Source organism: Hoplias malabaricus, chromosome 9 (assembly GCF_029633855.1).
Source record: "Hoplias malabaricus isolate fHopMal1 chromosome 9, fHopMal1.hap1, whole genome shotgun sequence".
In the NCBI taxonomy this organism is placed as follows: domain Eukaryota; kingdom Metazoa; phylum Chordata; class Actinopteri; order Characiformes; family Erythrinidae; genus Hoplias; species Hoplias malabaricus.
In genome coordinates, this window is record NC_089808.1 from 36779785 (window position 1) to 36801822 (window position 22038).

At 42.7% G+C, this 22038-nt stretch overlaps 1 protein-coding gene across 2 annotated transcripts in view; it reads left to right on the forward strand.

Moving 5' to 3' along the window:
• colec12 (collectin sub-family member 12) overlaps positions 1-20269 on the forward strand; it is a 63806-nt gene extending 43537 nt beyond the window's left edge. The window contains exons 10-23 of one of the 2 annotated variants that reach the window (XM_066680211.1): positions 5285-5400; positions 9187-9271; positions 10377-10452; positions 10731-10826; positions 10904-11050; positions 12645-12735; positions 12834-13029; positions 13135-13229; positions 13721-13809; positions 14058-14145; positions 14461-14515; positions 14823-14973; positions 15203-15339; positions 15496-20269. In XM_066680211.1, the coding sequence (XP_066536308.1) occupies positions 5285-5400; positions 9187-9271; positions 10377-10452; positions 10731-10826; positions 10904-11050; positions 12645-12735; positions 12834-13029; positions 13135-13229; positions 13721-13809; positions 14058-14145; positions 14461-14515; positions 14823-14973; positions 15203-15339; positions 15496-15703 (1630 nt within the window). In that variant the 3' untranslated portion in view covers positions 15704-20269. Of the gene's footprint in view, positions 1-40; positions 1422-5284; positions 5401-9186; positions 9272-10376; positions 10453-10730; positions 10827-10903; positions 11051-12644; positions 12736-12833; positions 13030-13134; positions 13230-13720; positions 13810-14057; positions 14146-14460; positions 14516-14822; positions 14974-15202; positions 15340-15495 lie in introns of those variants that run through there. The other variant, XM_066680210.1, reaches the window with a different exon arrangement.
• Positions 20270-22038: the final 1769 nt, after the last annotated feature.

The following is a 22038-nucleotide window of genomic DNA, read 5'->3' on the forward strand; positions in this document are numbered from 1 at the left end:
TCCATACCAAACTAATTAAGTCCTTCTGTCGTCCTCACAGGAAAAGTTCCAGTTTTATAGCATCCATTACTGAGCCAAGGGAAGAATGGATGTGACAATCAGGGAGACTCAAGTGGCTTCTTTCATGGGAATTCCTTACAAAGCAAGGAGAGCATGGCTTTGCCACTAGACTTTTAATGCTACCTGATGGACAGGAAAGAAGATGCCTACAAATCAGCAATAGTCAACAAAGTCTGAATGCCACAAACTGTTTGTAGACAACATGAAAATCCCATTAAGGTCATGTCTCAATACATTTTTAGGTGACGGGAAGGCTGTAAAGTATTATAAGCACAGTTGTAAATACCCTTTATAAAATCATAAAACAAATCAATGCCACATTACTCCAGTGCAATACAATGAGCTATGCAACTCCTACTTCAGTTATAATGAGCTACAGTCACCCAATAGAGTAAGCTACACTCAGTATGAAGCTGTAAACAGATTTGTCATAAGGTTTCTTTATCCTGAGCTTTTTTTATAGTCTGGAATATCAGTGGTATGAATTATCATGAATGAATCTTTTGAATATTTGCAGCAGCTGTGTATAAAAATAGTTGCACATTTGAACATACAGTATACATGTAGTCCTAAAATCTAGCCTGAGATAAATCATAGTTGGTATTTTGCATTACTTTTCTGTTATAAGATGAATTATCGTGTTGAAAGTCAAAATAGCTCGTCTAATGTAAGGCCTAATCTAATCACAACACATGGTGCCTCTAGGTAACCTCAGTCATCTCTCTTAATCAGACTTCTACAGCAGCCTGACAGAATGTGCACTGAGAAACACGATTACACGCCACGTTGCTCTGTTTCTGTTCTCCATGTTTGTAAACACTGCAATCCGGAACCTTTAGGAGGAAGAAAGTGTCACTGAGTTCCTGGGACATGTTTTTCCCCCCACGTACTGCAATAAAGCTGGATGAAAACCAAACCACATGGCAGTGTGGTTTTCCGTAGCCTGCTCAGTTCAGTTCACTTCAGTGCTTCAGAGTCAGCTCTGCAGATCTTTAATGAGCTCACTGTGTGCAAACGTGACAGGTAAACCACCTGATATTGGAAATACTATGGTAGGTTGTACCATAAATAACTAAATAAAGCTGGAAAGATCATGACTGACGTGAAGAGCATAGACATATGCGTGTTAGTATAAATATGTATTATGTGGTGGTGTTGCGGGTGGGTTCCAGGGTGCTGCTAGGGTTTTTTTGGTACCACTGGTGGTTGTGAGGGCATTGCTAACTGATTGCTGCGGTATCCCACCAGATTCACACATTAATGGAATAATTATTATATTTTTATAGCATTTTATTATTACATTTTAGTTAAATGTTTTAGACACTGGCTCCTACAATGTTTCTTCTGAAATAAAGGCTATTATCAACCAGCTTGTTCCCCCTGTGCTGCAGTAACAGCTTCTACTTATCTGGAGATATTTTCAATATATGTTGGAACATTGCTGTGAAAATTTGATGCCATTCGACCACAAGAACATTAGTGAAGTAAAGTAGTGGTGTAGGATAATAACGTCTAATTCTGGAGTTACTGAATGGAGCCCCATCACAAGAGAGAAGACACTTTAAATCAGTGGCGGATGCTGGTCTTTCAAGGAGGGGAAGCTCAGTTTCGGCCTACATCATAAAATGTGTCGGTTTATTTATACGTAAATTCTACCCTCCGTTCCTTTTTAAGAAAATGATCTGTGACCCTGTCGTACCAACAAGGCGTCTTTTCCAGGGACTTGACTAGTGTCCTCTCAATGGCCAGCAGAGCTAGGCTGCTTAAACGGGCTTGGCCCATGTGAAGTGTGTCCCATGGATCTTTACACCAAAGGATCGCTGATTCGCTGATTTCGCTGTCAATCAAAAAGGGATTCAGCCTCAGACAGATCATCCAATCATCATGCAGAAGCTGAGCATCCGGGCCAGCCGAGGCCAGCCCACTGCCCCATAGACCCCCAGAGACGCTGAGCGTCCGATGGGTGGGACAAAGCCCGGCATTTATCCAATGACTCGTCTCGTTTCGCTGCACTTCGCTGCTTCGCTATTGAACTCTGTTTAAATCACTGTGAAACTGCGGGAATGATTGAGAGGAAAGCCGTGTCTTTACCAGTGATAAGAAGCTGATTCTGAACAAAAGTTGAGCGCGTTGTAGTGCATATTTATTCAATGACACGTACACACAACAGTATATATTTGATCACTTATTTTTTGACATTTTAGGGGAAGCTGAGCTTCCCTTGCAGTCTTAGAGCAATCGCCTCTGCTTTAAATACTTCCCTGACCAGTGCTGGGGGGCTTTAAATCAGTTGTGTACAGATGACACACTTCCCTGACAGGATCTTTGTTTTCACCTCTATTCTGGGGGCATCCTGTTATCAATGCTATTCAGTAATTAGTTAATCAACTTTGGGAATCGTCTTTTTATCCACTTCCTTTTACTGGCGAAACTGTGATATGTTCCATGATGTAAAAGCGGCATGGCGGCACGGTGGCTTGGCGGTTAGCACGTTCGCCTCCCAGCGCTGGGATCTTGGGTTCAAGTCCCATCTGGGTGGAGTTTCCATGTTCTCCCCGTGTCTGCGTGGGTTTCCTCCGGGGGCTCCGGTTTCCTCCCACAGTCCAAAAACATGGAGGGTAGGTGAATTGGCTTCTCTAATAACTGTCCTGGTGTGTGAATGAATGTCTGTATGTGTGAGCCCAGATATGGATTGGCGCTCTGTCCTGGGTTAAACCCTAGTGCCCGATGCAGTCCTCCAGGTGGACGGTCGTTTCTGGTTGAGAGTACGCTGTGCGCGTTTGGCTGCCGCTTCTCGCCTGTGTGTGTGAATTGAGCGTTCTGAGCAGTGTAGATTGTAAAGCATCCTTGGGTGTCTAGAAAGGCGCTATATAAGTTTAACAATAATAATAATAAAAAAAAAAAAGTAAAAAAAAAATTAAACTACTGGGTAAAATCCTAAGTCTGATTAAACCCTTTACTAAAATTCGCTTCAGGACATAATATAAAAATTATTATATATATTATATATATATAAATACAGGGGGTCCTCGACTTACGAAGTTGATCCGTTCCTACGTCGCGTCGTAAAGCGATTTTTGGTGTAAGTCGGAACATACGTAACATACTGTGCGTAAATAACATACTGTAAGCACTTATCCTATCCTAACACCTATCCTCCTCAGTCCCGAGCCGCGTAACCGTGTATTCTTCCACCGCGCACACCACACACGAAGTTCACGTTACGACGTTTACGACGCAAAACCACTTAAGTCGAAACAAGGCTTTATACAGTAAATGGGAGATTTGTCGTAAGCACGAAACATCGTAACTCGGGACTGACGTGTATATATATTCACTCATTTAAACCCAAAACAATGAAGACTGTAAAATCCAATGCCACGTTATCACTCTGTCTGCGGTCGGGTCGTATCGATCGATATTGTTAGAAGAGGACAGTTCCTCCAAATGTCAGTCTATGGTTTCCTTGCTGGGTTTGTCTCAGCGTGGAATCGCATCACTTTACTCATATGCTTCTCCAGTTTTAGGGCTGTCACAGCTGCCCGAGTTACAATAATGTACGTACTTCACTGTTTTCACTGTTTGACAAGACCTGGGAAATGGGTTATTGGTGACGTCACTGGCAATAATCACATGACAGACAAAGGCGGACACACTTTTGGCACTGAGCAAGCATCCAGTTTTTTTCATGCTTTTCTATTGAGATTACAGGGGTGTGGCCAAAAGCGGCTGAATTTTCAATTAATATGTTGATTGATTGATTGATTGGTTAATTAATTAATTCATTAATTAATTATAAAAAGGATGAGAAACGGTATGAGGAGTATTAGTGCTTCTCGTATTTTATTAGTATGTCAAAATAATGAAAACATTCTCATAATTATGAATAAAGATCTCCTAACTTCCTATCTCATACAGATAAAGCATCTTATTATTGTGAGATGGCAACCCCTAATTATAATATAGGATTTCCTAATTACGTGATTTGTACATATAACGTCATCCCTTGTGAAAAAAGAAAGTGTGCTTTAAGTGTACAGTTTTGGAACCACTTAGTACTAAATCATTATTAATATATAATTTAAATCACATTAGGTTACACTTAATATATACTGAGTGTAGTGAGTATAAGCGCAGCAGGTAGGTGTCGCAGTCACACAGCTCCAGGGACCTGGATGTTGTGGGTTCGATTCTCGCTCCGGGTGACTGTCTGTGAGGAGTGTGGCGTGTTCTCCCTGTGTCTGTGTGGGTTTCCTCCGGGTGACTGTCTGTGAGGAGTGTGGTGTGTTCTCCTCGTGTCCGCGTGGGTTTCCTCTGGGTGACTGTCTGCGAGGAGTGTGGTGTGTTCTCCCTGTGTCTGCGTGGGTTTCTTCCCACAGTCAAAAAACACACGTTGGTAGGTGGATTGGCGACTCAAAAGTGTCCGTGTGTGTGTGTGTGCTGCTTTGCGGCCAATGATTCCAGGTAGGCTCTGGACCCACCGTGACCCTGAACTGGATAAGCGCTTACAGATAATAAATGAATGTCAAATTCTTATCATTTAAAAGTATTATAATTTTTAATACTAATATATATTAGTGCATACAGCACTCTACTTAGAGTGTCTACCGTTGCCTGAATACTTAGTGGACCATTTGAATTCCATCTGTTTTTATAGAAGAAGAAAATATATTACGATTCCTACTCTCCTCCAAAAGTTACATAGTGCAGTTTCTGCATTGCTGAGTCTGGAGTAGCAAAGACAGAGGCCCTATTCTCCCTATTACAGATCAGTGGAGCATCACAATGGTTATGAGGCTGTAGTTTTAAGGTGAAAACACTAACAGCTGTTGCTTTAAGACTCCTCAATATGAGCCGGTTCTCAACGTTCAGTTCAAAGAGCCGGATAAAAGAGCCGACTCCAGTGACTCATCCCTGACATGTCCATGATGTGTTCGGTGGCTCAGTCATGTGATTGAATCATATGATAGAGGGGCGCTTTACGGTCTCTCTCTCTCTCTCTCTCTCTCGGTAGTAAGACAAAACAACAATAGAGAATCGATATATTTACAGCGGATTCGGTTAAACCGCCGTGTCTTATGATTGGGCACCGCAACTTCAGAGTGTCTGGAGTCAGGTTAAAAGCTCTCTCTCTCTTCTGCTGAGGAGGAGAGGAGCCTGTGGTGTTTATATCGGGAGTTGTTACCCTTTCTTTATGTGTACTGATACTGATAAATTAATCGAGCGCTGAGAGAAAGAAGCGCACAGAGATTAGACGCTTTTTCATTTTCTTGGTCATTTTGGTCCAGTTTTCCCCGGCGATGCCTCTCTTCACGTCTAACCCTTTCGATCAAGATGTTGGTGAGTAGCGTTGCCGTTCAAACAACGTTAGAATAACGTTAAGATCACGTTATAACGTGCTCGCCTACACTGAACCTGCTAGCGTTAGTTCCACTGGACTGTTAGCCGTTAGCTGTTGACCGTTATGTTATCGCTGGCTCCTTTTTGCTTCTATATATTCAGTTTTCACGGGTTTTTAAATAGAATAAAGCAACAAAAGTACACAAAGGGAGGCTTTAGAGGGATACTTTGGCCTAGAAACGAAGAAAGCTTATTATATAATAAAAGCTAAGCTAATTTTGTATTATTTTGAATATGAGTCGTTTTTATTCAGTCTAACGTGATTGGCTTCGATTCGGAATAAAGTAAAAACATCAGAACTGTTTAATGTAGGGCTTAGAAAAACACCACGAACTCAAGGTAGTGAAAATAAAAGGCTAATGTAAGGAAAGCGGTGCGGAGGTAACTGGTAACATTAGCTGTTGTTATTAGCCCCGTTCACGCCAGTTGTGATGTGGACCAGGCTCAAATTTGACATATTTAGAGTCCGGACTACACCTTAAATTATTCTTATAAATAATATAGTGGGTTTTTTCTACGTTATGATGGTTATTTTAATGCTGGAAATTCAGCTGGAGCTACAGTGACACTGCAAATGTTCAGCACTGCTAACGGCTAACGCTGTCCTTAAGAAGAGGGCGATAAGGCAATAAATAAAATATCAAAGTACACCCTGCAACAAACCACGAAACACACTACAATATTGCGACACATACACAATACACCAATACTACATACACAAGCCGTTTTCTTCTAACTGATATAATACAGCCTGGGTAAAAAAAATATTTTACAATAACGAGAGTTTACCTCATGGTTATGAGCTAAGAGCTTATAATTATGGCTTACTAAGTTACTCAACGTACAGAGGTTTATCTGTCTCTCTAAGACATGATATCATAGTACTGAGGTGCTTAATTCCACAAATAGTCATTGATTAAACCCCTAAAAACTCATCCTAGTTCAGAATTATATTATTAAGTCATTTCAACAATTGCTGAATGCCTTAAAAGTGGCTTAACTGTAACTCCACATTCTTTCAGTGTATGTGCATTTATGAATATGGAGTTTGTTCTTGCAGCTTGAGATTGCCAGCTCATTTTCAACTCTGGTCATCAAACACACACACACACACAGATTGTAAATTTTCGAGGTATAATAGCAACTGTACACGACATGGTTTCAAGTGTCAACAATAGAGTAATTCAGCCACATCATTTCAAACCAGAACCCCGCCCCACTCGTCAACAACGAGCCGTCCACAGTGACTGCGAGACACAAATCTGCACCAAGTTCAAAGATAGTCCAAACAATAACGAGGCAGTTTCCTGTAATTATGAGTTAGCATCCTATAAGTATGACCTACCAAGCTTTCCGCAATAATGAGGGAGTTTGTCCTAATTATGACTTGCTACAAAGTCCCTTCTCCCACACTATGGCCTCTGATCCTTACCCCTTCGCTGATGGTCTCAGTGCAGTGTCTCACCATCAACCGTGGGTGTGCCCACCGATCTCAGCACTTGCGTCAGCCTTGTCGCCCCTTTAGCGTTTCTATTGTTTTTTAAAATAGAGCAAAGTAGCTTGTAAAATGTTCTCCTTTGGCTCTTCAGGGTTCCTCACTGCAGCATTATGAGAATGGTAAAGATATCACCCCTGCAGCGCAAGTTAACGAGATTGGTTCTTTAGGTTTTTGAGGTCAGAAATCCTGGCTGTCTGAATCCACTTAGGTTCCTAAGCCTAAATGCTCAGACGTTGTGTTGACTGTTAAATTATTACACTCATAATAATAATAATAATAATGTGCAATTATTTGTCATTGTACAAAGTACAGAATGTGTCTTCCATAGTTAATCCATCTGTGGCAGTGAAAACAAATACACACACACACACACACACACATACAACTGCATTAGGGTTTGTAAACACACACCCAGATAGGCGGGCTGCCATCCCAGGTGCGTTTAGAGGTTCAGTGCCTTGCTCATGGGCACTTCAGCCTTGGATTTTCCTGCCAGTCCTGGGGAACAAACCCGCAACCTTCCGGTACCAAATCCAGTCCTTTAACCATTAGGTCAAGGCTGTCCCCGCTCATGTCTTCTAGCGTATAAACAACGCCACACGGAAATATTAACACGGCTAAACACTTGATTTTTACTGAAAGGCCTCTTTAAGTCATGATTATTATTAACTTAAATCTGATCTTAACAGAACAAAGAAAACAAACATTGTATTATTGTAATTATAATGCTATTGGAAATGTATTTTTTTCTCCTGATGGTTCTGGACTGTTACTCAGTGTGACTGCAGTTTTGAAATTATGCACAACAGTAAGAGATGGCGAGTGGTGGTGACAGTATGTGTTATCAGTTTTTATTAGATGGCCAGTCAGCGAGCTAATGTTTACAAGCTGTTTTTCTGCGGTCATTAGAGTTCAGTTCAACAGTTTTAGCCACTGTTTATCTAGCGAGCTGTGTGAAATTAAAGGATTATACTTCTTTGTATCTTCTTGATTACCTGCAGTTATGTATATGGTGGTTTGTTTTAATGTAAACAAATTTTAAATGTGAAATGGTTGAATGTTGAAAATTGCACTGATTATTCTCTGTGCGGATAGGAACCAGGTTTAGCCATTTTAATTTATATTCAACAGAGGCAAGCATTCATGTGTATTAGCAGATAGAAACCCCCGCAGACAGGGAGAACACACCACACTCCTCACAGACAGTCACCCGGAGGAAACCCACGCAGACACAGGGAGAACACACCAACTCCTCACAGACAGTCACCCGGAGGAAACCCACGCAGACACAGGGAGAACACACCAACTCCTCACAGACAGTCACCCGGAGGAAACCCACACAGACACAGGGAGAACACACCACACTCCTCACAGACAGTCACCCGGAGGAAACCCACGCAGACACAGGGAGAACACACCACACTCCTCACAGACAGTCACCCGGAGGAAACCCACGCAGACACAGGGAGAACACACCACACTCCTCACAGACAGTCACCCGGAGGAAACCCACGCAGACACAGGGAGAACACACCACACTCCTCACAGACAGTCACCCGGAGGAAACCCATGCAGACACAGGGAGAACACTCCTCACAGACAGTCACCCGGAGGAAAAATTAAATTATTCAAACATCAGCTGTCAGTAACTGTGTATTAGTTACTGAATTAGTCTGTTTCTCCAAAGCAGAACATTTCACGACAAGCACTTCCAGCTGTTACTAACAACTTGTTGGTGAATTGTTGTGAACATTTTGAAGAGTCAGTAGAACTCTCTTAGAAATCCATATTTTAATGCAAAATAAATAAGTGCAGTTTTAGTTCCTGCTGGCCTACATACAGAGTAGTACTTCAGCTTATCAGTAGTGGGAAAAGATCTGAAAGGTGTCAGATAAATGTTATTCATCTGTAATCTCATTGGACCTCTTGTTTGGACTCTCTTCATATGGTAGTCAGTGATATGAAATTGTGTTTGGATGTTGTTGTATTGCTGACTCATTCTTGTTGGCCATTAATGAATCATAACGGTAGTAGTAAAGGTCAATATTCTGCTAATAGAAACCAATCCAAAAAACTTGTTGTTACAGCACAATGTTTGTAAAGGAATATAGGCCTATGTTTGATTGACGTTTTGTTTCCGCAAGTGTCTCATTCATAAACAAATCTGAGTGTACCATAACACACTTTCTTACCTTGTTTCTTTGTTTTGGCTCAATGTTACTCTGCAGAGAAAGCAACCAGTGAGATGAACACAGCGGAAGACTGGGGCCTTATACTGGACATATGTGATAAGATCGGACAGTCACGGACAGGGTCAGTTGAATCATATATTTGGAATTTACACGGGTCCTAGGTGTGTAGTAAATACAGGGGTTGGACAATGAAACTGAAACACCTGGTTTTAGAGCACAATAATTTATTAGTATGGTGTAGGGCCTCCTTTTGTGGCCAATACAGCGTCAGTTCGTCTTGGGAATGACATACACAAGTCCTGCACAGTGGTCAGAGGGATTTGAAGCCATTCTTCTTGCAGGATAGTGGCCAGGTCTCTACGTGATGCTGGTGGAGGAAAACGTTTTCTGACTCGCTCCTCCAAAACACCCCAAAGTGGCTCAATAATATTTAGATCTGGTGACTGTGCAGGCCATGGGAGATGTTCAACTTCACTTTCATGTTCATCAAAGCAGTCTTTCACCAGTCTTGCTGTGTGTATTGGTGCATTGTCGTCCTGATACACGGCACCACCTTCAGGACACAATGTTTGAACCATTGGATGCACATGGTCTTACTGGTGCAGTGTTCAGTTAATGAAGATTGGCCACCAGGCTGCTCCAATTTAGCCATGAAACCTCCCACACTACAATGACAGGTGTTTCAGTTTCATTGTCTAACCCCTGTATATGAATTTGTGAATGCTGAATGAAAACTGGGTGAACTGTATACACCCAAAAGGTTGACCAAGGCTTGTGTAAACATTACATCTGCTTTTTTGTGAACACACAGCTTGTATAATCTCCATAGAAAAGCTTGAAATGGTCTACAGCAGATGCAAATGTCTAAGTTTGCATTATAATTGTTATTTATTGTGGAGAGAGGGTATATAAATCCAGCCAGTTTAGGTTGAGGAGATGTGTTCTCTGAGTGATGCAGCTCCACCTTAAGGAGGAATTGGAGTGGTTTGTGATCTGCATTTTTAATCACATCATCTGATCACGTCACTAATGTTGATGTGGTCAAATGCAGTAAAATCTTCAAGGCAATGTTCCGATATCTATCATATAGCCTTCCAAAACACCAACAGCTCCCTATTAATACAAGACATTCCTGAATTAACGGTGGATATACAGGTGTTATATATAGTGTTATATGTGATGAGATTAGCTGGTGGTTCATGGTTTTTTTCCCTTGTCGTCTGTAGGCCTAAAGATTGTCTCCGTTCTATAATGAGGAGAGTCAACCACAAGGATCCTCATGTAGCCATGCAGGCACTGACAGTAAGTCTATCGATCCCTAAGTCTCTCAAGGAAGTATCCTCTGGTTTCAGGAGCATGTTGTTTACTGAGGGCTGTCACTGAGTACAGGAAGAATGATTTAATCAAGTCCTGATAGCGAGCAACGGAGTGAAATAACGCTGAGTGCCTTTTTCGATGGACACTCTGGTTCTATTTTTGATGTGTCTCACAGATGTTTCAGTAACACTGAAAAAGTTTGGCTTGGAATAAGGAGTGATGCCATGTTTTACTTGGTGCTAAACACATTTTTCTTTTCACAGTTACTAGGCGCTTGTGTGTCAAACTGTGGAAAAATATTCCATTTGGAAGTGTGCTCCAGGGAGTTTGCCAGTGAAGTCAGCAATGTTTTAAACAAGGTATGTGTATATGCTGATTAATTCAGTCGGCCACTTCTGCCAAGCCTGAGACTGATGCCTAGTTATTGCGGTTCCAGGGTCACCCGAAGGTGTGTGAGAAGCTTAAGGCCCTGATGGTGGAATGGGCAGAGGACTTCCGGAACGATCCCCAGCTCAGCCTCATCTCTGCCATGATCAAGAACCTGAGAGAGCAGGGCGTCACCTTCCCCGCTGTTGGCTCCCAGGTCGGTACATGAAAACCAGTACTCTTACCTTGCTCTCTGTGGATGGATAGGACACCTCTCCCACACCTCTGGGTGTTGGTTAGTTAACGTAACACAGTTGGGGAAGCTTGTTAGCGCTTCGGTGATGTCATGAAAACAAGCACATGTTTCAAAGGAAGAGTCTCAGGGTTCTGGGTTTGATCCTTACCTCAGGTAACTGTTTGTGAGGAGGATGGTGTGTTCTCCCTGTGTCTGTGAGGGTTTCCTCAGTCCAAAACACACATGCTGGTAGGTGGATTGGCTGTGCAGGGTTGTCTACAGATGTTAGTGGCCCACATTAAATTGTGAAGACATTCTGAGTTCTTGTACCTTTAAACATTCTGCCACTAGCATTAGTATTAAGGTCGGCTTTAAATGGTTTGATGTTATATTCAGAATCATTCCCTTTGCGCTCTAGAAGGTGTTTGGGGGGGAATGCTTTTTCAGAAGGGACCCTGGTTTTGTCTGAGCCAGAAATATTTCCACATAAACAACAAAATTGAGGTTTATAAATATATGTTTACTGATTACCTCTTGGGTAAATTCATTCATTCATTCATTCATAGTCTGTAACCGCTTTTCCAGTTCAGGGTTGCGGTGGGTCCGGAGCCTACCCGGAATCATTGGGCACATCCACACTTTGGATGGAACCCTAGTCCTTCACAGGGCAACACACACACACACAGACACATTCACTCACACACTCACATCTATGGACACTTTTGAGTCTCCAATCCAACTACCAACGTGTGTTTTTGGACCGTGGGAGGAACCCGGAGCACCTGGAGGAAACCCACACAGACACAGAGAGAACACACCACACTCCTCACAGACAGTCACCCGGAGGAAACCCACGCAGACACAGGGAGAACACACCACACTCCTTACCGACACTCACACAGAGGAAACCCACGCAGACACAGGGAGAACACACCACACTGCTCACAGACAGTCACCCGAAGTGGGACTCAGGTCCCTCAATATTGTTGTGTCACAGTGTGACTGTGACACAACCTGCTGCACCACCATGCCGTCTCTAATGCTATAATCATGATATTAAATTTCATACCCATTCCTGTCCAAGTCAAAGGTGCAAAAAAGTGTGTATTGTGTGCTATGGCAGTCCTGACCTCCTTGGATTGAGTGAACGTCTTGATATTATCCAAATGCCTACACACAACTCAGAGAAGTCAACGTGTATCAAGGTTTGAGAAGTGTTAAAAAGGGGCAGGGGAGTGTTTGCAATATGTAACAGTGGAATCACAGTGTGGTATTTTGTCTATAGCATGCAGGCTTGGCTTTAGGTTTGATAATGTGCACTAGGAGCTGAAGAGCTGAACTGTTGTATCATTTAGTATTTTTTTTCCCCTCCAACAGATAAACAGTAACATTGTTTCTGCAAAAATTACCATAATTGCTCAAGGGTTTGAGTTTGCCAACACGTAGGATGAATGTTATTGATGGCTCGTACAGTACTGTGCTTGCATCACACATACTCTGCAGCGTCCTTTGAGCAGAGCCCCAGCCCAATGCAGACTGCTGAAAGCTAATGTGTAATCTTTGTGCGGTTTTGCAGGCAGCAGAACAAGCGAAAGCAAGCCCTGCATTAGTGGCCAAAGACCCAGCAACATCCACAAACAAGAAGGAAGAAGAAGACCTGGCCAAAGGTTTGCCTTTTGAGTCCTCTCTATTTTTAAAGCCTCTACGAAGAACATTAAAGCAGAAGCTTGAGCTTGGTCTTTTTCTCTCTCCTCCTCGTGTGCAGCCATCGAACTGTCTCTGAAGGAGCAGAGGATTCAGCCACAGACCTCCCTCTCTGGGCTGTACCCCAGCGCTAACAGCCTCCTCACCTCGCACAAAACCGAGGGCCGGAAAGTCAGGGCCATCTACGATTTTGAGGCAGCCGAGGACAATGAACTCACTTTCAAATCTGGTGAAATCATCACCATTCTGGATGACAGGTTCTGTTTCATGATGTAGCATTTATTGTATCAGAACTGTGTGTAGCATAGTAGCGTAATACCACCACGTACACTGCCTTCATGGTGACTGTTTCTTTACCACAGCGACCCTAACTGGTGGAAGGGAGAGACATATCAGGGCATCGGGCTCTTTCCATCAAACTTTGTGACGGCAGATCTGACAGCAGAGCCAGAAATGAGTGAGTAGTGAGGTTGTATTGTATTCCACATAATCTTATAACAGCTCAGATACCCCTCAAAAGCACAGGTTTACATCACAGTTTGTTTGGATTATCATGCTCCTAACACAATAAATAAACCTGGTCCTGAACAGGAAAGTCACCAGTGTTCTGGACTTTGGCTGGCATGAGCTGGCGTTCACTGCCCCCCATTTTATACAGCGTGATTTAAAGCTTATCTGACTCCTTAGTGGAGCTGAAGAGCAGGACCATGCCCAAAACTCATCCTCTTTATGCTCTATAAATCCTGCCTGATTCTCCATGTAATTTTGATCAAATTTAGCACTGATTGAACTGTGTCTGTTTTCTGGATCAATGTTTTCTCAGCGGCCTTTATTTTGTTTTGTGCCTCAAAACGGTCACCGCCGATGGTTCTCTACAGTGTGGCGTACACTTTAACATTTTGTTTTTGCTCCTAAATCTGTCACATCTTTGTGTTACTCCCTTCTCAGTGAAAACGGAAAAGAAGACGGTGCAGTTCAGTGAGGATATCAAGGTGGAGACCATTGAACCAGAACCTGAGCCTGTTTACATTGATGAGGTGAGGGCTGTCTCTCTTCCGTGTAATGCTTATCGTAGCATTTCTGCATCAACATTTTGTGCTCTTATCTGTTAATGTAGTTAATGTAGTAGCTGTACATTTTGAAGTTGTGTAGATGAGATGGACTCGGGTCAGTAGCTGCATTAGACTCACCACAGTGAAACGGGCCTGAGGATGATGACAATAATAATAGAACGGATGGACTGATAATATGGCAGAGTAATTTTATTATGTTGTAATGTGTACAGGAGAAAATGGACCAGTTGCTACAAATGATCCAGAGTGCAGATCCAACAGACAACCAGTCAGACAGCTGTGAGTTACTCCAGCTGGAAGGTGAGGCACAGCATAACTAAGCTCTCTCCATTAGTAAAACAATAGCATCTTGCTACCTTTCTTGCCATGAATGTGGCCCTATGGGCAGATATGGCATTATGTACTGTCTAACTAAACAAATAATTAGCCCCCTCCAGGGTGTACTCCCACCTTGCGCCCAATGATTCTGGGTAGGCTCTGGACCCACCGTGACCCTGAACTGGATAAGGGTTACAGATAATGGATGAATGAATAAACAAATAATTAGTTTGTTAGCTTTGATCATGAATGTTATATGTACATTTTTGATTCATTCTCGTATTATGTTTTCTCCAGGTGCCTGTAATCAAATGGGACCTCTCATCGATCAAAAGCTAGAAGACATTGACAGGTATAGAAAAGCAACAGCTGTTAATTTTGCTAATGTATCTCATGGATATTCGATGTGGACGGCAAGCGGCTACTGCAGTTGCATAATGTGACTGTGTTTTTAATAATAAAATCATAAACAATTTGTAGAGTACTTTCAGTACCAGTATCAGTTCAAAATGATTCACACACAGGGGAAAAGGTAAGCTTTTAGGGTCATATATATATGTATGTATGTATGTGTGTGTAGCTTTTGCAGTGTTCAGAAATGCAGCTCTCATTTTTCAGTTTCTATTCCTGATGGATGTGTTTGTGGTTCCTGCTTTCAGAAAGCACTCAGAGCTGTCCGAGCTCAACGTGAAGGTTATGGAGGCCCTCTCCTTGTATGCCAAGCTGATGAACGAAGATCCTGTGTACGCCATGTACACCAAGCTGCAGAGCCAGCAATATTACATGCAGCAGCCCAACGCTTCCCAGCAGGTGAGATCAAAGATACATTTTTATGGAGTCAAATAAATGCACTACGTTTATATTTATGGCATTTGGTAAATTCCGTTAGAGTGACTCAACGTTTTAAAGTGTAGCCTGGTTTTGCTGCTTGCTGTGGAGGTCTAGCTTTATTTACCTGTCACTAAATGCAGTGTTATTAGCCTGATCACGTTGGGTTCTTATTTAAGGTGATTTATCTTTTTGTTTGTTTGTGTATAAGCAGGTGTACCCTGGCCAGGTGGCTCCAGGGCAGTATGCAATGCCTGGAACAGGTGTGCAGGGTTACAGCGTACCTGTGGAGCAGCATCCTGCCATGAACCAGGCAGCCACTGCCATGTCAGGCCAACCAGCCCCCAGGTACTGAACCCTACAGTGTCCTCCAGGGAAAAGACAAGATACTTAGTGTGCAGCACTGCTGTAACTTATGCTTTTGATTTAGTAACTCTTTTGTAATCAACATTCTTTGAAAACATATAATGTATGTCATTTAATGTGTGTGTTTGTCTCTTCCAGTGATGTTCATATGTATATGGGGCAACCTCCAGTGTACAGCTCTGCTCCGGGTAGCATGCCTCCTGCAGAAGTGCAGGCTTACCAGAACCCAGCCAGTGGACCTGCAGGCATGGTCCACACACCAAGCTACAGCACCCCCGCCACCCAGAACCTACCCAACACCACAGACACCCAACAGACCCCTTATCCGGAGAAAGCCCTGTTATAGGACTCTTACAGACTGCTCTCCAATCTCATCTCATTCACACGCACTACGAACAAAGAGGCCGTTCATGCAAGCTGACACTAAAACAATACGACTAAAGGTCACAGGTACAGGCTGATCACCGTTCAGTCGTTCTGTACATTTCCTTCAGAAAGCGTATCCTCTCAGTTGCTTTCTCGTTTCGTTCTCAGTAATGCATCTAGTCACTTAGGACGCCTCCACACAAACACTAAATCTGATCCCATGTAAAAGATGCCAAGTACTGACTACTGACTTACATTGTGCAATTCGAAAAGCTGATGGATCAGCGTCTTTTCTCAGAATAATATTTTCTTAAATGAAGGATGACTACCCTGCCGTTCGTCTCCTCCTTATTTCTGTCTGCTGCAAGTGTGTAACTTTAACATGAGTTCTCAGTAGGAGTGCTTAGGAAAATACAAAACATGCATCCTCCATAATGGAAGTCAATGAGCATTTGATTTAATATGAGGATGTTTTGTATTTTACTAAGTGAAGGAAATGTGTTGATTAATGTCCAACAGTATATTACAGACACAGCAGATAGAGATCAGGTGGTAAATTGTTGATGTATTCCTTTAAGCTAGCGGTCACGGTCTTGCTTCTGGATATCCACTGTTCTGTACCGTGTTCTCAGCCTTAATCAAACACCTATGTTTCAGTTATTACAAGTGGAAGTGGTGTATTGATGCTAATCCATAATAGGCTCTTTTAAGCTGTTTCATGGTAATACACTTGATTTTCACAGGAGGGAGAGTTTAAATATGTGGCTTCAGATGTCTCTCAGATGAAGCTTATGCTAGTCTTAACCCGCTAGCTTGGTAGTGAATCAGCAATAGTTAAATAAAAAAAGATAAATCAGCCTGAGATATTAATCAAAACTAAATATCTCTCCACTGCAGATATGTCGATGCAATTCCCGTGTCATTCTGCCACTCACTGTCTTTAGAAATGTCGATAGGCTGTATCTGGTGTTAGCTCTGGGTGATTGGGAGGTATAGGAACAGTGCAGGAAGGTGGATATTCAGGATAAAGATCAGTGACCAAACCTGAAGCAGTTTGCCCCGTCTTGTGGCGTCTTTTTATTTCTCACTTAAGACTAGACCCTTGTTTCAAGAAACCTGGAGTGCACTCCTGAAGAGAGCATGCACATGTTGTACATACTACTTCTTCCCTTACTGGTCTGGACATCCCAGTAGTCACAGGTGTTTGTTGCTACGAGGGTCTTTAGGAGCAGCGTTTGGTTTCCTGTTTCTCATCTCTGGAAGCCCAAACTCTTATATGTGTGTGTGTACACAGGGGCGGACATGTCAGTGTGTCTATGGTCTTTCTGGGACATCTTTTCTCAAAGCGCATGGTAACAATTCTGTCTTTCCTCTGGACCGTGTAGCACAGCTCCCCCCATGGTCCCAGACAGAACGGTTCAGTCCGTACAGCAAAGCCCCTCTGGCCGGGTGGTACAGCCCATGTCCCCAGTGTCTTGAAGCATTTCTTTATTCCACAGTATTCGACTTCAACCATCTTATAAGTAGTATGTTTTTTTTTTTTTAATTTATTTTTTGATTGTCGTTTTAAATGCACTGTACTTTATTACGCGGAAAAAAAGGAAGATATTCTGCCTACATGTAGATGTGTGTGTGTGTGTGTATATATGAGAACTCACCTATGTTGTTAGAGCAGCTGCTGCTTCTGTTAAAAGGGCACATGGAAAGGACAGGTAGTAAACATTACTCGATGACGTTATGCACTTTTTTTGATTTAGCCTTTTGACTCACCCACCTCAAATTTCAGCTCAACTCCACTGTAGAAGATTTGAAGTGGCTTAAATAGAAAATAACCGTAAACATTTAGGCACTAACAGCCAGTTTTCCTGGACGTGGATTAAGCCTAGTCTAGACAAAATTGCAGAAAAAATCCATTTTCATCCAGGACTGGCCTCGGTCTGGGTCAGCTCTGTGGGTGGGTTGCACTAAAAGGTATGAAGGTAATTAATCAAGGATTCCAGGCTAGTGAAATACCTGTTAATCTAGGTTTTATATAAAAGAGTGATGCTTGGTGGTAGTTGCAGTGCTCTAAGCGTCCCGTTGGTCCTATTGTCAGGAGATCGCTGGTTCGATCCCCAGTGATGCTTCAACTGCCCAAGTCCTAGAGAGCACAGTTGGACTCGCAGTCTGGGTTGGTGGCTACGATGGCTCACAGTGGGTGTCTGTCAGCTGATGTGACAGATCTGAGCTGTTTGCATTCTCCTCAAGTGCTTTTAAGCTGTCAAGTGGCATTGCATTAACTGCAGGCAGAAACCAAGTGATGGGTTGGCCTCACATGTTTTAGAGGAAGCATATGTCCAACCAACTCAAAAGTGTCTGTAGGTGTGAGTGAATGTGTGAGTGTGTGTTGCCCTGTGAAGGACTGGTGCCCCCTCCAGGGTGTAGTCCTGCCTTGCGCCCAATGATTCCAGGTAGGCTCTGGACCCACCTCGACTCTGAACTGGATAAGCGCTGACAGATGAATGAATGAATGAATGAATGTGTCCAACCACACCCTCCCAAGGCTGGTGACACAGTATGTGATCGGGGGGACTCACAGACTCTGGTGGAATTGGAGACAACTTAATAATTAGACAGAAAGAGTTCAGAAAAAACTTGGGGATGAAAAAAAGATAATGTACCACTTCATTTTAAAGTCAAGTAAAAAAAAAACAGCCTTTTTCTGGATTTATTATAAAATTATTGTTTAAATTTAACACTACGTTAAAAAAAAACACTATGTAACACTATGTATAATTTTTCAGTTTCAAAATCATTGCGATGTTCCACTGAAGTGGAATGAGGAGAATAGGGTCTCTGTTGTTGCTTCTCTGGGCTAAGCGCTGCAGAAACAGCACTATGTAACATTTTAAGGACCAACCAACCCCACCATTAATTTGAAATACACTAAGGGGAGCTCCAGGAGCTAGAAACAGTTCTTACCTAACAGTTCTTACCCACGGCTTGTTCGCGCCCACTGCACGTGATCAGTATTTACTTACCTCAGCTCTGCTAGCGTCCCCTCGCGTTAAAGCGCGATAGATTCTGCTCTTCCCATTTTATCGCAAATTTAATTTTTTTATTTTTTGCTCTGGATGAAGAGTGAAATAGACAGGAGTTGTGCTTGCATTGCATCATGGGATTACCTTGATCCTAAAGAATAGTTGCCTTAAAAGTTAGCCAGATTATGCTATCTCAGTAGGTGAATGTATGGAGAATGCAGACTATGATGTATAATGTTCTCTACGTAGACGGCTCACTGTGTTTTGGGACAGAACCATAGTGTTCTTTTAAAGGTTTGATACGAATAGTTTCTCAGATAAACCTTGATTTAAAGTTTACCTCAGTTGATGCAACCCACCCAGGAATTTTAAAATGCTGCGTAAAAGCACCTCAAACGTACCCCTACTGCTTTTGGATTCGAAGTTTGTTTCGACCTCTGAGAAAGACTGTAGCGTATTAATCTACTAATCGACTCTGGCATGAAAGCTGAAGTCTCGTGAGCTCATTTGGGTCTGTGTTTGGGTTGTGAACCAAGCTGGCTTCCTCTCTACTCATGCTGTCGTCTGTGTAGATCACACGGTCCCAACCTTGGTCTAGAAGGCCTCCAGTTCTTCACATTTTAACGTTTTCTCTGTTCCTCAACTATATCCTGTACGACCAAGTATTTGTGGAACTTTTAAATTGCTTTTTAAAATTTTCTTGGTCCTTATTTTGCTACAGTAACAACTTCTACTGTTGTACGACAGATACTGAAACACTACTGTGAGGATGTGATGGCCTACAGCCACGTATGCATTGTTGAGGGCGGACTGAGGGTGGAAGATTAGTTGTAGACAATAGGAATCACTTCAGCTCATCCCACATTTACTGAATAGAGCTCCCTCGCTCGAGAAAAGAGAGTTCTACTAATCTACAGCCTTAATTAGGGACCGTATACTCATCTAGATAGACATGACAAGCTAAGGCTCATATGCAGCTGCTCCAGAGTGCCCCTATTCTGTGGAGATTATACCAGCTGTGTGTGCACAGTTGAAACACCTGTGTCCAGAGTGGATTCACCATCAAGTAAATGAATTCACCAGTTGTGAGAGGTGTCTATGCATTTTTGGACACGCTGGATGTGATTCAATTAATGAGGTCTTTACCAACGCCTGACTGAGCTCGGACGTCACTCGAATGTGCAGGACCGGGATGTTCTAAGACCCAGGTCGGGAACCTGATCCACAAGAAGCATGTCATTTGGGAGTTGTTTGAGAAGCTGCTGACACTGGGACCATAAGCCAGTTCTAACATAATCCTCAGTGGGTTTTAATTTAAATTTTGTTTTGTTCTGTTCTGTTTAAGCACGGAGACATGATCCTGATGTAAACTTTACTCACAGGGAGAATGACTGTTTTTATGTTTTAAAAGTTCAGTGTATCAGTTCCGTTACATGTACCCAGTTGTTTATGTACTATTTTAATCATCTGAATTATTAGTATTCACAATAAAACTAGGCCAAATGTACAGTTCATTGTGGTGTGTTTTGGCGTTATTAATAGAAAAATAAAAACATTTAAATCCAAATTACTTTCAAATAATCATTGTGCTTAAAGCTAACTCAAAATTCACAAGGGTGATCTAATATTGAGCTCCAGGGTCTTGAGGTTGTGGGTTTGAGCCCTGCTCCAAGTCTGTGAGGAGTGTGGTGTGTTCTCCCTGTGTCCCAAGGGGTTTCCTCCGTGTGACTGTCTGTGAGGAGTGTGGTGTGTTCCCCCTGTGTCTGCGTGGGTTTCTTCTGGGTGACTGTCTGTGAGGAGTGTGGTGTGTTCTCCCTGTGTCCCAAGGGGTTTCCTCCGGGTGACTGTCTGTGAGGAGTGTGGTGTGTTCTCCCTGTGTCTGCGTGGGTTTCTTCCGGGTGACTGTCTGTGAGGAGTGTGGTGTGTTCTCCCTGTGTCTGCGTGGGTTTCCTCCGGGTGACTGTCTGTGAGGAGTGTGGTGTGTTCTCCCTGTGTCTGCGTGGGTTTTTCTCCGAGTGCTCCTGTTTCCTCCCACTGTCCAAAAACACACATTGGTAGGTGGATGGGTGACTCAAAGGTATCCATAGGTGCGAGTGTGTTGCCCGGTGAAGGACTGGCGCCAGTGATTCTGGGTAAGTTCTGGACCCACCGCGACCCTGAGCTACAGACAATGAATGAATGAGTAATCTGTTATTGTGGTGTTGAACAGAATGTGAATGGTGTGTAATGCAAGTGTAAAATATCTGCTATAACAAACAACATCAGTGTAATGGTAACCTCAGTGACAACACTCCTGTTTTCTGATTATTTTCTAGTGAGGTCAGGTTCTGATGCTGGATGTTCGGTTCTGGGTTTTAAACACTCCACCCCGCCAAGTCCCACTCATCCCAAAGGTATAGAGTAAAGCTCTGTCACTGAAGAGAATGCAGTTCATGGACATGGTGATGTTAGGCTCATGTGCATCTGCTCCAAAGAGTCCCATTTGACTTCATGATTTACTATAGAGATTATACACGCTGTGCTCGCAAAACTGAGCATGTGACAACACCGTTATCATAAATATAAAGTTACAAGGGGTGTCTACAAATCTTTGTGGTGCTAGTGCAGTGTAAGGAGAGTTGGAATGTTGAAATCAACTGCAATTAAACTATTATTTTGAATAACAATGATGATAATAATAAAGAAACTTTCCAGGAAACAAAAACTAAACCATAGTTCAGAAAATCTGAGCCTGACACCAGTCTGTCGCAATGTTGTCTTCCACTAGATGGAGGCAGAGGCGCTTATTCACAAGCAGAAGTAAACACTTCTTTCTGGCACACTTCCGCAGGTTGGATTCAGAGATTGAGGCGCACACCATTTCTTATGAACTGTGTTTATCCTGTCTTTGACACTTTCTGGACAAATTGTGCCCCTCGAAAGTAACGAAGCATGTGTATTGAATGTGCCACCCCACCTCCACAACCCCATACCCTCAACACCCCAGTCACGGCTATAGGGCCCCCTTCAGCTTTGCACTTGTGTCTTATTTATGGAGGTAAATTGTGCCCACCAACGTTTTGCCAAAGGTCAGTTTCTGGCTACACCACTAGTAACTACACCTTGGCTTACATTTCATATGCATAGGGTCTATGAATATGCAAATAGCCCCCACTCTTTTAGCTCAAGCTAACAGCTCAGTTTCAGCTCTAGTTTTCAAACGCTCATCTCTCAGTCTTTTCTGTTCTATTAGCAATGGTACACCACACAGTGAGGGGAGTAATCCAGCTTTACAGGTTCATATCAGAAACTCACC